General features: G+C 37.0%; 1 protein-coding gene across 1 annotated transcript in view; it reads right to left on the reverse strand.

The window, feature by feature from the left end:
* Positions 1–1,107: 1,107 nt before the first annotated feature.
* tyw1 (tRNA-yW synthesizing protein 1 homolog (S. cerevisiae)) overlaps positions 1,108–15,653 on the reverse strand; it is a 36,750-nt gene continuing 22,204 nt past the window's right edge. The window contains exons 14-16 of the mRNA XM_044120333.1: positions 12,062–12,172; positions 6,866–7,033; positions 1,108–1,787 (exon numbers count right to left, since the gene is read on the reverse strand). Coding sequence (XP_043976268.1) covers positions 1,566–1,787; positions 6,866–7,033; positions 12,062–12,172 — 501 coding nt within the window. The 3' untranslated portion in view covers positions 1,108–1,565. The remainder of the gene's footprint in view (positions 1,788–6,865; positions 7,034–12,061; positions 12,173–15,653) is intronic.

Below are 15,653 nucleotides of genomic sequence, written 5' to 3' on the forward strand. Positions count from 1 at the left end.
AATTAAAGAAAACTGTAGCTCACAGCGAACCAAACCTCCCTCTCGTCCATGTCAGGAAGTTGGTGTTTTCAGTGTTTATGGGAAGAAGTACAGACAACTCATCCTTCTGAGGTTCTTGCTAACCTTAAGCCTCTTTAAAGTATTCCTCTGTGAAAGGGATGAAGCAACTAAAAGTAATTTTGTTCCAAAGTTTCTCCTTAAAACTTCAAAACTGAAATGTAAGTCGTGTGTGTCAAACTTGAGGCCCAGGGGCCAAATCTGGCCGGCCGTAGTGTTTAATGTGGTCCTGGAGATTCCAGATTACATCAGTAAACCCCTCCAGTTTTTCTCAAATACACAAAATTCACTCAAAATCAACAGATTCCCACATTTTTCCTGATTTTTGCTGCAAATTTCTCTCACAATTGTCCGAAAACATTGGGTTTAAATGACTGCTGCCTCAGCCTTACTTCATAGTCTCTGATCGATACAATAAGTCATATTTAACATCAGACATTAACGCAAATGTGGTACAAATCCCTTTCAAATATTTCTAAAAATCTGTGATTTTGAATGACCAAAAAAAACTACAAAAACAATAAAGAAAACCTGGATGGACTGATTGAAAGATGTTCAATATTATTTAATTTTAAGAAACACTTACTGAACAAAAAGCTTTTAATAATATTTTAACAGTTTAATGGGTTTTATCGATACATTCTGGCACAGCCGCCCCTTTAAGAACATTCAGATTTTTGATTTGGCCCAAAATGAAAATGAGTTTGATGACCCTGATGTCAGAATAAGATATGATGACAAACATCATATCTTATTCTGAGCTTCTTCATCTCACTAAGAGGATAAATATTGTGGTGACACGGACAAAATGGATGATTTTAAATCCATTTCTCTTTAATAAAAAGATAAAAAATAAAAAGCAGAAAGTGATTTGAATCACCAGGCACCTAAAGGAACCTACTTTACTCCCTAAACACGACTTACTGGATGTTTTCCAGTGTCATTGTTGCTAAAACTGTATAAAAACCAAACGACGGGAGGCAGCAAGGAGCCCTTCCAATCCAAGAGTTTAATTATCAGAATAGTTCTACAAAAGCCATTGAGATTTTAAACATTTTTACAATTTTTATTTCAAACACATTTATTTTAAGTGGCCAAAATATTTTGACAGCAGTTGAGTGAGAAATAAAATACTCTGACACCAGAGGGATGTTTTAAAAACTCCTGACCCTGAGATGAAAGGAAAAAAAAGGGATGAAACTTTTAAACTGAAATCTGGAGCAAGAAAAAAGTACAAGCAGAAAGGAAGAACAAGAGGAACAGGAAATTCTTCTTTTTTTTTTGAAGGACAATCCAGTTTAACAACGAGAAATCAAGAAGATTAAAAACTGAAGAGTATATGTACATCCATTTAAAAAAAGAAACAATAAAAAGGTAATTTTTCTGCTCATTCAGCTACGATGCAAATACATTTAAAGATCCGAACCGAACAGGTAAGAGAAACGAGTTGAACAATGAAGCTGATATTCATTTTTACTGTTTCTTTAAATTCACTGTCATCTTCAGAATCAGCACCCGGAGATATCTTTGGTTTTGTTGCGCCGCTGGAAGCGCGTGTCGGCCGGGTCGAACCCTTGTTCGTTTGACCCAAACAAAGCCCAGCTGGGGGTCTTGGCGGTGTAGTCCAAGGCCGAGAAGCTCTGCTGTCCGCCGCTGTCTTCGTGAGCCTGGACCAGATCCTGGAAACGGTCGTAGTCGATCCAAGTCCACCACTCGCCGTTCACCTTGAACTGCAAGAAAAAAGGACATTTAAAGGGGCGGCGTTATGTATTTTTCAGGAATATATACACTGCGAAAACACAAAATCTCACCAAGTATTTCTGGTCTAACTTATAGGGCAAATATCTTAGCTCACTTGAAATAAGACAAACTAACTTGTATGGAGACTTGTTTTAACTAAATTATTCCTTAATATTAATGAAAATGTTCTGGTTCCACTGGTAGAATATTCCACTGAGCCGTTACCTAGCAACCCCAACCAAGCTCAGCCGTTACCTAGCAACACAGTTCTAGTTCTACTGGCAGATAAACTAAGTTGTAACAATGAAAAATGTCTTGTTAGAAGTTAAATAATCTGCCAGTGGAGCTAAAACGTTTTTGTCGATATTAAGAATTATTGACTTCAAACAAACAAACAAACTCCTACATGTTTCTGAAAAGTTACTTGTAAGTTAGTGGAGTACCATTTTCCAGCACAATCAAGTCACTACGTTACCTTCAGTTGACATAAAATATATATATTTTATAAAATGTATAAAATTATGACGTAAATTGAATTTGGGTCTCTGTGTCTTTAAGAAACTCCACCTTCAGGAAGTTATCCCAACACGGCTCCTCTGTTAACCTTTTAACACACTTTTTACCGGTGTCGCTCTGAGAAGTAGCTTCTATAATGAGCTCAGCTGACATGCAGTTCCACCAGGTGTTTGCTAATTGCTACTGGCTAGTCTGAAGGAGCCGAGTGTGAGGCAGAAGCTCGGTAGCTAGGAAACGGCAGCTCAGAGGAGGAGCTGTACCTAAAAGGCGGGGCTAGGTCACCCAGGCATTTCCTACAGCACAGGTGTCAAACTCCAGTCCTCAAGGACCGGTGTCCGGCAATTTTTAGATGTGCCACAGGTACAAAACACTGGAATGAAATGGTTTAATTACCTCCTCCTTGTGCAGATCACTTCTTCAGAGCCTTGCTAATGACCTAATTATTCTATTCAGGTGTGGTGGAGCAGAGGCACATCTAAAAGTTGCAGGACAGCGGCCCTCGAGGACCGGAGTTTGACACCCCTGTCCTACAGCTTTCTATCTAAACATTGATTATGAATCCCTGTAAACAAAACTGTCCCTCAGAAAAGGTGTAGCTGAGACTAAAACACCAATTTTGAGATTTTAGTTATAAAATATTTGGTAGAAAAAGAAAGAGAGAGGAAAAAAATCATACAAATGGAAATTATTGAGCTTGTTTTAATTCATCATGTGATTAATTGATTTATTTCTTTTTGTGACAGTCCTAGCAGTAACCTAAAAAATTAAAATGTGGATATGTTGAAGTAAGTCGGAATAATTTTGCAAAGAACAGAGTCGAAACTAAATGTGCAGCAGGGCAAACTGTCCAGCAAAGTTCAATTTTCAAAGAGGTCAAGCTGACTGGAACGGCCTCCTGGGCACAGAACGAACCTTCCTGGTAAATAACAGTGAAATGGAGCCAAACTGGCCCAGCAGACGACTGCGGAAACTTAGATTGGCCTTAATGCCTCACATTATTCCTGATATAGTTTTATTTTTAATCACAAAAGTAATTAAAACAGATCCAGCATGAAGGCATTGGAGGACTAACACTTATTTGCAGTGCAGACGACCTTCCTGCTGAGGGAGCATCGACTGGATGCGTTTGGTTCTTTACGGCGTGACATTAGAGGAAAAAATAAACCCAACTTGCTGCATTGTTAATGAGGCCTGAGAAGAAACGCCTGTTGGGAACAAACGTTCCCGGTAATGAGACAGGATGATATTTACTCAGTCTGGGTAATATTTCCAAGAACAAAGTAAATGTGCGCGGTCTGGGAAGGGAACAGGACAGCATGCTGTTTCAGTTAATGGTGTCTTGCTGATAGTAACAGAGTTTCTACTATTTTTTGTAAAGTCAAAGCTTCCCACTTCTTTCCGGACGAGGATTTTTAAATCGGGGTTTAAAACAAAGCTGGATGGAACAGAATCAGTTTATCCGCTCGCTGTTGTTTCATCTGCACCTTTCGTTTTGACAAAGTGAAGGAAAAATATTGTTTTTTTTTTTTTGTTTCTGACTTATGAGGACGAACATGTCTGGCAGAGTCAGAACAGAGACAGAAACAGGATCCAATAAACCCAAACAACATAGAAAAGGAAATATTGCAACTTGCTGCAGACAAACAGGCAGAACAAAAACGAGAACAAAATGAAACTGTAAAGCACTTTAAACTTTGATATCTCACATTTTCTGTAATTCATGTTAAAATGTAAACTTGTTTTCCACCAGGAACAAAAAGCCCTTCGAAATCAGTTGGATTATGAATGACGAAACTAAAAGTAATTAATTATTGTTTATAGATTAAACTAGATTCCATTTGATCGTTTTTTTCAGGGTTGATCCATATTTTCAGTTTCCTTTACAGTCTGACTTGGATTGGACTGAACCGGGTTCTGGTTCTGATGGCTCAGTGTTTCTCAAACTAACCTTAAACTGGCCCACAATAACACAACATGTTAATATACTGTATGTCCGAAATGAAAATATTCGTCTCTTTACTCACTTATTGTCACGAATACGTCAAAACGAATCGTTTTGACTTGTTTACAGATTCTAAACGTGTCGATTCTCAACTTTCCAATGATGTCAAACACAGAAATAAAAAAATAAGTTCTTTACTTTAAATTATTGTGCAAACAGTCCAAATGTTTGTTAATTAGATGCAGAATTAAAGAAAAATAAACTTGAGTTGCTTTGGCAGAAACATAAATCCTCTTCTACTCCATTAAATATAAAAATTAGACACCCATTTATTTATCAAATTTGCTTAATTGAAAATAAAATTAAAACATGATATTTTTTGAACCTGCATTTTTAGGCCATGATCAATATATTTGAAAATAGTCTCAAAACAACAATACTATAATTTATTGCAATAATTACCAGGATGATTTATCCTCCAGTAAAATTTATTATTATGATTTTTTTTAAGTGCTTCATGACGGTACTTTATAAAAAATAAACTCAATTGAATTAAAAACTATTTTTGTTTACGGCAGATTTTAATCAAATAATCCAACTAATAAACTCTGAAACATTTATTTTAAGATGTTAATAACTGTCTAACATGCTTTTATTTTGTGCAATCCTTTTGTTTCATTTTCTGTGCTGTAAACTGTAATGCATAAATGTTTCTATGTTAACAAACTTTCATTGTTTCTGTAAGAACTGATCTCACAAATACCATTTTACCAAACAAATCAAACAAAAATAATGAGGATCTGAAGAAATAAGGTCAATTTTTTCCTCTTATTTTTAACATTCTTCTGTTTGCAAAATAAAAGTCAGACCAGGTTGTTTCCTTTAATAAAATGTCAGCAGTAAGCTTTTTATTCATACCTTAACTCAGAGTATCTGGATGTTCAAAATATTTTCCTCCAGACATCCACAGTTTATAACAACTCCCCTTTAAATTTCTAAAAAAAATATTGTTTAGCTGTCCATGATAATTTACGATCCCAGAGTTTCCTCACATCCTGTTTCTGACCGTTAGGGACCAATTAGCACAGCTGTGGTTTAATCTCCAGCAGCACTTTGCTCCTTTGTATGCAAAATGCATTTAAACCCGGACAGCTCGCACCAGAACCTCCAGCTTTAATAGTTTAACGTCCAACATTCTGCCGTAAAACCTTTGGAGCTGGAAGAAGCTGGAAGAAGTGGCTGGGGAGAGGGAAGTCTGGGCCTCCCTTCTGAAGATGCTACCCCAACGACCCGACCACAGATAAGAGGCGGAAGATAGATAGATAGATGGATGGATGGATTATCTTTCATTAGAGCCTCATTGATGACTGTATGTTGAAGCACTGAGGAGTTACAGTCATTTGAAGTTTGTCCAAGTGTTGCCTTTTGGAGACTCTAAACTGAGACTCTTGGACAACACCTGTACATCCTCAAAATTAAACATGTCCAAAATGACATTTCTTTTTGTGCTACTGTGATCAGTCTTGAAATCCATGAGCAGAATACTTTATTCTACATATTTATTGCATTTTCCGGTCCATACATTCAACACTTCATGTCCATTTACAAGTAATAAAAATGGAAAATCTGGGTGAAGCTAAATTTGTCAATTTCTTTTGTGTTGCATGTATCGATAAAACTACTTACAGTTAAAGTGAGCCCAGTGTGTCTTCATAAAGAGAGCAAGCTTTTGCATGAACTCCAAATGGTTCAAGAACAGCAGCAGATTTAATTCGGGTAATTTGGCCTTTTCAGGTGTTTTTGGTGATTTAGTGCCTGAAGGTTAAGAGGTTAAGTTGCAGTTAAGCTGCTAATTTTGCTCTTCTGTATGTGCAGAGGTGGATATTTCCAGCTACACTTACTTTTTGGAAACAGAAGGCTACAGGAGGAGTTTTACTGCAAGTAGTTTTTACTTCTACTTGAGTATTATTGTTGTGTAGATTAATTTTGCATTTAAAGAAACGGACTTCAGAGATTGAAAACATCAGATTCTTAGGTTTCTGCAACATATGAGCCAATGTTTGTGCTAATTTCTACTCATAATTTACATCAGTATTATTTATGTAGTATTAATAAACATGGATATTTTATTTGAGATATGTTAAATGAAAAGCCCGTGTGCTGCGCCTGCTGCCCAGCTGAATGTTTCTGGAGGAATCGACAGAAATGAGGATCATTTCCTCCGTCACATTTTGACGGTGGATTTTGTTCTGGGCTGAGAACACGACTCCTGCTTTTTATGCAACATTCTCACAATCCATCATTCTCTGCTGCACCAAACATTGGTAACATTTCACATAATTGCTTTAATGAATAAAACTCCCCTGGGTGGAAGGCTTAGCTTGAGGAACATGGTGTTCTGAAAAGTATAAATCCCTAAAAAAAAAAAACCCTGATAAAAATGGTTTTCCTCCTGTCTCTGCAGAGCAGAAACCTTTCTGTGACATTAAAAGTGTGATTTCTTTAAAACCAATTTTGCTGAACCCAAAGAGGAGAACATATATTCAATTCTCACATCTTGTTACCGCTGAGGTTTTTTCCATCTGCGCTCGGCAGCCGAGGCGTTCTTACCTTATCGTGTGCGATGAGCAAACAGTTGGAGTGCTCGTGCTCACAGGCGACCTGGTAGTGAGGCAGCATGTCAGCCAGCTGCTGGACGAAGGCGACCACTTCCTGGTGCCAGGGAACGTTGGCCATGGTCAGACTGCTGGCCGAGCTTTCCCCGCAGTACGTCACGCCCTGAAGCAGACAAGGACACGTCACTGCAAAAAATACCACCAAGTGTGTTTAGTCTGGTTTCTAATGCAAATATCTCAGCACACTTGGAATAAGACAAAACTAACGTACAAGTCACTTTTCAGCAAGATATAGGAGATTGTTCTAAGTAAATAATTCCTTAATATTGATGAAAAAGTACAGATTATTTCACTTGTATTAAGATATTTTTCCATGTTGTAAGTGAAATAATCTGCCAGTGGAACTAGAACTGGGTTGTAGGTGAAAGGCTGGACTTGTACAAAGGCTACAAAAACCGAAGGAAAGCGTGCTGCATCATCAGGGGGTTGTATTTCTGTAACAGACAGTAAGGCGGTGGCTGGGGGCAAGGGCAGCAACGCCGTGCTGAATTGATGAAAGACCTTGGAGTTATCAGCCTTGCCTGGAGGTCCTCTGAATAAAGATCATCTCTCCAACGCTTGGTATAAATCACACCGGAGTAGCAGAGTCGGGGCAACGACAGAGATTGAAAATTACTTTATGTTTCGTATCAACCGAGTCGTGGAGAAGCGACGGTTAAAATAACCTCTTCTGGAAATCGTCAGTATTGATTCGCCAACGTGTTGCACCAGATTTATCTCATTTACGCCGCTGGCAGGACGTTTTCCCTCCGACGGCCCAATTCTTTCAGCAGGAGAGGAAACGGTGGCGGGGAAACGGTGGCGGGGAAACGGTACCGGTGCTCCGCTCAGGAGGTAAATCTGACACCGGACAGCATCTGAACAGAGGACCATAAATTACAGCGACTGGAGGAGCGCAGTGAATCAGACGGGATGATGGTGATAAGAAAGTGGCGCCGAAACACACAAAACCTGTAATTTAATGTTTTTATAGATCCAAACTTTGATCTGTGAAAGAAAATATCATGAGATCATTATTTAGAAACAAATGGATTACATCTCTATATTTTATTTTATATGAATAAAATAATATATAATTTTAGTCATAAAATTACTAATTAATTCAAATTAAATTGAACTAAAATTAAATTCACCGTAGGATATTATTTAAAAAATACAATAAATAAAAGCTTGAAATATTGATATATATTATATATATTCACCTTTTTGTCTGAAATTAATAAAATATATATGAACTTTTACTCATTTTATTTCATGTGGTTCAGTTTTTTGTAATTGTAGTAAATGTGCTTTTTAAAAGTATCAAGTCAGTGAAAAACAAAACCAAGTTTCCTTCCTGTTAGGATTTACGGACTACTTTGTGTTGAACTGTGGCATAAAATGACAATGAAACACATTAGAGTCATACAGTTTTCTTTAACTGTGGCTTATCTGTGTTTATTTAAATGGTGTGATTACGCGGCTGTATAATGTATGAATATAAGAACAACATATAAGAAGTTCCCATTATCTTAAGTACAGCAGCAGCTGTAAGATGACCGCTGAACTGCAGCAGCAGCTTTCCATCAGTCAGCGGTGACAGCTAATTTTAGAGTCGATTATGTGATCGAGCAGCTCTGTCACGCTGTCGCCAGTCCAAGGCGGGACGCACCAATTACTGGGCTCACGATGAAGCCGATAGGCCGCCTGCGGCTCGGCGCGGCCGCGGGTTTTTTATCTTGTCACAATATAGAAGCGCTCACACGCAGGAAGACGAGAAGCGACGGGTCAGAAAGATAAGAGGAGAAAGAGAAGATAATTAAGAGGGGAAAAAAAGACGAAAGAGATTAAACTGACGGCGTGGAAAAAGAATACAGAGATTATCCGCACAATGCAGCTGAAACTTTTCAGCGTTGTCAAGAGATAAATCAAATTGAATCAAACATCTTTATAAAGACGGGAAGACGAGCTAAAAACTACAGATATAACTTTCAGTCTTACTTTTACAACTCTTTGAAGATGGTTTTGGGGTAAATATTCAGGTGTAGATCCCATGCATATTATTGATTACGTCTGGAAATTTCACGCATGCGCACAACGCTGGGGGGCGAATAGACGATTGTTTTACGTTCATTATAGCCGCACTACCGCGATACAATGACTATTGTAACTAAATGAAACCTGGAGATGTAGATATCACTAATTACAGCAGTGTAACACAGCAAAGGGGAAAAATAACGCCAAAAAAAACGTTAAAGAGAAACTCAAAACTACTTTTTTTCCCTGTGTCGGCTGCGCTGCAGACTCGTTGCCATGGCGATTGACAACAGCACCTCTTTATTGAACACTAAAAAGCATATTTCCCACAGGAAGAACAGAACATTCAGAACATATAGTTTTAAGTTTTCAGGCTTGATTTTTACGTTATTAATAAGTGATCTCTGTGGTAGATTAGCTACCGCTGCTATTAGCTAGGCTAACACTGCGGTGGTTGATTAGCTAATTTAAATACCTGCTCTACTGATGATCTGTCAGAGTTGGTGTGTGGGTCACTTTTTTATTTTGTAACTAAATGAAACCTGGAGATGTAGATATCACTAATTACAGCAGTTATCCAAGACGAGTCAGCAGAAAGTTTCTTTCAAACTTTTAGTTTCCGCTCTGATACTGGAAGCTCACAGATGAAAATCTGAGTGGAGACATCAACAGCTCCTTGCAAGAACAAAGTCTTCTCTATAGGGTAACAGTTTTGGGTTCATTGATGTAATAACAGCCCTGAAATGAATCCCCTAAACCACTGAGCACGCCGCAGCCAGTCCCCAACGAGAACACACCAGAGACAAACGGCTGAAGGAAAAGAAAGATAACAGTTTGATCTGGTGGCTTTATTATGGCAGACAGACGAAAAAAACTTTCTATCAGAAAGAAAATCAGCTGAACAAAGCTTCCAGCATAAACGCTGACTGTTGTTGTTTTGTTACTGACTCATTATTATTTTCTGTCTTTCCAAAATAAATTTGAAATATTCTAAAATATTCCTTTAGTAAATGAACAAAATAAGCATTTATTGCCTAAAGTGCAACAACTCAGCATTCCTTTAGTGAACGTTTGATCATTTGTAGATGCATCTACAGATAAAAAAATACTTTTAACTATAAAAAGTTAATCTTTTCCTGCTCGACTCAACATCAAAACCGTGTAGGGTTGATCTGGTGATTATTTTATGGATTAAACAATTGATAACTGGAAGAAAAAGATGGTTAATAGGATATTTGTTTCTTTCTTTTTTTTTACTGACATGAAGCTAAATCTTTGCCGCTCGTTGAGATCTAGGTAGAATATTTTGGTTGATTTTTACCTGAAATGAAGAATGTGAATACTTTTCTTCAGTTTTTGCTTAAAAGCTGCTCTAAATATGTTTTTATTTAAGCAAATGACCTTTTTAGAGTCTGTGTTATCTAGTTAATGCTTATTTATTTTAATAATCACGTAATATTTGTTTCCAAGCCTTACTCCCGACAATCTCAAACACTGCAAAACTTTCTCGTGCAAATATCTTATTATACTTGAAATAAGACAAAACTAACTTATAAGTAACTTTTCAGCAAAATACAGGAGCTTAGTTTAAATCAATAATTCCTTAATGTTGATGAAAATGTACTAGTTGCATTGGCAGACATTTTCCCATTTCATAAATTAAGTAATCAGTCAGTGGAACTAGAACTGCGTTGCTAGGTAACGGGCTGCTCTTGGCAGAGGTTGCTAGGCAACAGCGCCGCGACGGTTGATTGTGAAAAAGTGGGCTAATCTACTCTATAATGCTTTTTAACCAATATTAAAGAATTACTGACTTAAAACAAGCTTTTGTTTCTTGCTGAAAAGTTACTTGTAAGTTAGTTTTGTTTTATTTTAAGTGAACCAAGATATTTCCACTAGAAATTAAACCAAAAATACTTAGTAAGATTTGGTGTTTCATGGTTCATTCGGATTAATCATGATTATTGAAATAATTAATTCACAGTTAACTAGAGGATACTGACTCTAAAAAGGATAATTTGCTGAAATAAAAACATTATTAGAGGAGTAATTAAGCCAAACTGTACAGAAATATTCACATTTTGAATTTAAGTGTTTACATCGCTGCTGTTGTTTGCTATTATTTACATTTATTGTATATAATCTGGGTTTGTTTTTTCAGCTGTACAGCTGTATATTTACCTTTACTGTACAGAACACAATTGTTTTCTGTTTTATATTTTTATTTTGTGTGAAGCTACATAATTCCACTTACCCGTCGCTTTGCGGCTTAATTTCCACACTGAGGGAGAAAAAAAAAGGTGATTTTTATTCTATTCTATTTTATTTTTTTGCTTTGGGTTCAGTTCACCACCAACGGTTTGAATTAATGAAAGTCGTCACCCTGAGGAGAATATCAAGCACTGAAACTCGATTCTCAAGCAGCCCAAATGCTCTCTAAATTAGAGGATGTGGGAAATTCGTCGTGTGTGGGAACAGGCTTTTCATGAATACTAATGCTGGCAGTGGGAAGCTTTTCATTCTGCGGTGGAAATGACGGCAGCACAGAAAGGGAAGAGGGGAGAGTTTGAGGCTTGTATTCATGGACAAAAGGCATGAGGTCTCCAAAACGACCTCTCCAAATTAATTCACTTACTCTTGTGCAGTGGAATGGAAATTAGGTGCCGCTGAATATCAACTCTGGTTGATGTGGATCTATGAGCAACTCCAGGTCAAGGAGATGAATCAATGTCACTCTGAACTACAGACTGGACTCATCCTCAGTTCAAAGTTATTAACTACGACCAATGAAATTAGGAAAACTGAAATTGAGAAAACATTTTTGTTTGCTGAAATAAATAAAAACAGAATACATAATTAGAAACATCCAATAAAACACCCGAAACACTGAGTTCCTTTAAATTTTTCTATTGTACCATAATAAAGACTAACCATCATTTTGACATGTAAATGGCGACATTTGGAAAAATGTAATGTATCAATTGTTGATTTTTGTGTTTTTGTGATTAAAGCTCTTTGAACTGCTGTTGCTGAAATGTACTATACAAATAAAATGTGATTGATTGATTGAAAAGTGCAGGAATGTACAGATATTTTAAGGGTGCTGCAATCTCACCTTGACCTCGATAAAGTCGGGCTGACCCAGAGCGATGAGCTCGGCGTAGGCCTGCAGCTCCTCCACGTTCCAGGCTTTCACCAGCGTCAGTCGGTAAACCGTCCTCTGTTTCTGGAGGGGATAAACGTAATGGCAAAAACAACTCAGAAATCAAAACTAGCAGTTTGGTTTAAATCTTACATAAAGAACAAGGATTTATCTGATTCAATAGGAAACTTCTCATCCAAGAGGTCAGAGGTCACATATGGGGAACCCCGAGGCTCAATCCTACAACCCCTCATTCAATATCTATATTCAGGTTATAACAGGAAATAAGATGAGGTACCATTACTACGCAGATGATACACAGCTCTACATTACGATGTCACCAGGTGACCTTTGATCCCATCCAATCACTGAACAGGAGCTTAGAACAGATAAATGTGTGGATGTGCCAAAACTTTCTCCAGCTAAACAGAAACAAAACTGAAGTTATTAATTTTGGACCTAAAGAGAAACAATGTAGAGAAAACACACAGCTTCAGTTACTACAGGTGGAAACTAGAGATCAGAATGAACTCTGACCTGAACATTCAGAGACACATAAAGACGGTTACAAAGCCGGCCTTCTATCACCTGAAGAACATTTGCAGGATTAGAGGACTAATATCTCAGCATTAGAGGAACTCATCCATGTGTTTATCTTACCTGAGTGAAGGTGACACCCCCCCCCTCTTCAAATCAGACAAAATTGGTGTCAATCAACTCAACTATTTTGTGCAGCAACATTTTGTGTTTGTGCTGTTTTGGCTCTTTTATTTTTTTTTTTTTTGGGGGGGGGGGGGGTTTGGTTGACCTTTAGACTTTCATTGGTATCTTCAAAGCCAAAGCAGCACAAAAAAATATTTTGCTCCACGACCAGCACAAATGTAGCACAAACGTTTGACACCATTGGGGGAGCCAACTTCACAGGACGCTGCTGCTGGCGTTCTGACTAAAACCAGGAAGATGAAGCACATCACCCAGTTCTACAGTCTTTAAGAAAGAGAAAGGACTTTAAAATACGGATGTTAGTTTATAAATCACTGAACGGCTAATTTATCACATTTACAAAAAAACTTTGAGACATAACAATAAGTATTTTGTTTTCAGTCTAAATTCATATTAAACAGAAACACATTCACTCAAAATCCCTTTGGTGCACCCAAATCTGCTTTTGCTAAATTTATTAAACTTGCCTGAATTAATTTTTTTACTTAATTGCTAATACAACTTTTTGTTTAAGTACAATATTGGATGCCAAAAAGAAAATCACTACAATTTTTTTTTTTTGTTCAATTTTGTTAATATATTTTAACCAAATTTGACCCCTGAGACAATAACGCTGAATGTTTCAACATTTAATTTCTCTTTGGGATCAATGAAATATTTTCGAAGTTGCATTTAATTGAAACCTTTAGACATGACTGACCTATTTGGTCTTAAAATACCAACTTCTGCCTCAGTTTTAGTCATTTTTCTACTTATCACATGTAAAATAAGGTCTTGTGATTTTTTTCCGCTATTTCAAAACGATTCATGATGTAGTTTAATAATATTTTATCCCTAAATGATCATCAAAATTAAGTGGTGTAAATTTAAAACAACTACTGGAAAGAAGCAAAAATAATCCAAAGTAAAAGTTTGATAACCAGACAGAAGGGAATCATTGATTAAAATATCTAAAAGCAAAATATAAAGAAAGAATAAAAAGTCACGGCTCGCCCTAAACTGTTTATACTGAATTTCTAATACATAATTTAAAGATTTGGGATTAAATGCTGGCGGTTACTGCTCATAAATAACAAAATTATTCTGTTACATCTAAAATTCAAGTAAAATCTAAAAAGAACATGATCTGCACCAGATGGGGATTTATTTTAAATATAATAAATAATAAAAATGAAAAGGCTTTGCTTAAAGTCAAAATATTTCTGCTGTATTACGTGACAACATGAAGGAGAATAAGTAAAAAAAAGATGAATATGTCTGCATTCACACTGCAGGCTGAAGGGAATTGATAAGAATTTATTGATACCGATTCCATTATCGATTTCACTTATTGATTTGATTCTCTTTTCAAATCTCATTGAGTTCGTACATAAACTCTTTCATTCAAAATATGCACCATGCTGTTTTCGATTTAAGTAAAAATAAAACTTTTTTCACACATTAAACATTTCAACAGGAAGTTTAACTTTCTGCACATCAACGGTTTTAACACACAGTGACCTGAGGACAACAGGACGGTTAAAATTGTAAGAAACTCTCCACCATTAGCATCAATGTTTACTTTGAACGCTTCTTCTTCTTCTTCCTCTTTTTTATGGTAGAACACTGAGCATGCTCTCTGTGACGTTATTGCGCCCTCTACTGTCCATGCGTAACATTTGGAGTTCACACTGAAGATCACATACAAGTCTCATATATTTGGAAAGCACGCAAAAAAAAGATTTATTCTGATTTCCCACCAAAAAGAATTGATTTGCGTCACTTCAGGCTGCAGTGTGAACCTGAGAGAAACATGAGGAAAAATTATCATATGAAATGGCTAATCAAGAAAAAAGAAGTAATAAATTGATGCTTTTCAGTGGTCTCTGCTGCCCACCGGTATATAAACAACAACAGGGGGAAAAGAAAGAAAGACTGCAGCTTTCCCTTTATTTCCCTCCAACTTCTGCCTGGCACTGGAAGGTTATCTGTGGCATTAGGTCCTTTCAGCCCAGCAGAGACGAGGATAATTGGTCGGCAGCAGCAGGGAGGTGAGATATTTCAAGCTGCCTCCGTTCCGAATCTGACACGGACACACAACTCTGACAACTCCCAAAGCGACGGCAGAACGGCGGGATGGCGGGAGGCCAGGTGGAGTAAAGGAGGACGGCTGTCAGGCAGGAAGCAGGCAGGACGGCAACGCAGCGATAAATGGAAAAATAAGACTTTAGATGATTTATTATTAGACACTTATATCTGGAAGGTGCATAAAATACTGAAATGTGAGATGACAAAATTACAGCATTTTAGTTGTCTCCAATTTAACAGGTAAATTTCTGATTAATTTGAATTATAATCTGCAACAATTTAGACCTAAATATAATCAACACAATTTAATCTTTTCTCCTTCAGGCGGATTAAAAAAGCATTCCTTACTACATGCAATAATATGCAGTCTACCTTTCTTTTTCATCTTTATCTTTAAAAAAGAAAATCTTTTAATTGACGCATGTGGTGAGAAAAAACTATTACCAAGCACTGTTCAGGTAAAATCACTCAGTCAGGTTTATCTATGAATTGTGCACAACTCAGAGAGTTTGTAGGACAATCAATAATGAAGCAAGTCTGGATGCAAAGCTCTGCCAGGCAGACAACACATGAGTTTTATACCACGGATAAGGATCCAAAACAAGGAGCTAGACAGTGGAAAACAACTCCCAACCTTCTACATTCAACCCAGATAGTTTTATTTTGGCGGGGAATTTAGAATAAACATATAGCAGTACAACTAGCAGATGTGACTTTATTGTGATTTTCCACTTCACATACAGTTAAATAATCTAATTAAATAATTACAACCCGC

Source organism: Gambusia affinis, linkage group LG06, assembly GCF_019740435.1.
Source record: "Gambusia affinis linkage group LG06, SWU_Gaff_1.0, whole genome shotgun sequence".
Taxonomy (NCBI): Eukaryota; Metazoa; Chordata; class Actinopteri; order Cyprinodontiformes; family Poeciliidae; genus Gambusia; species Gambusia affinis.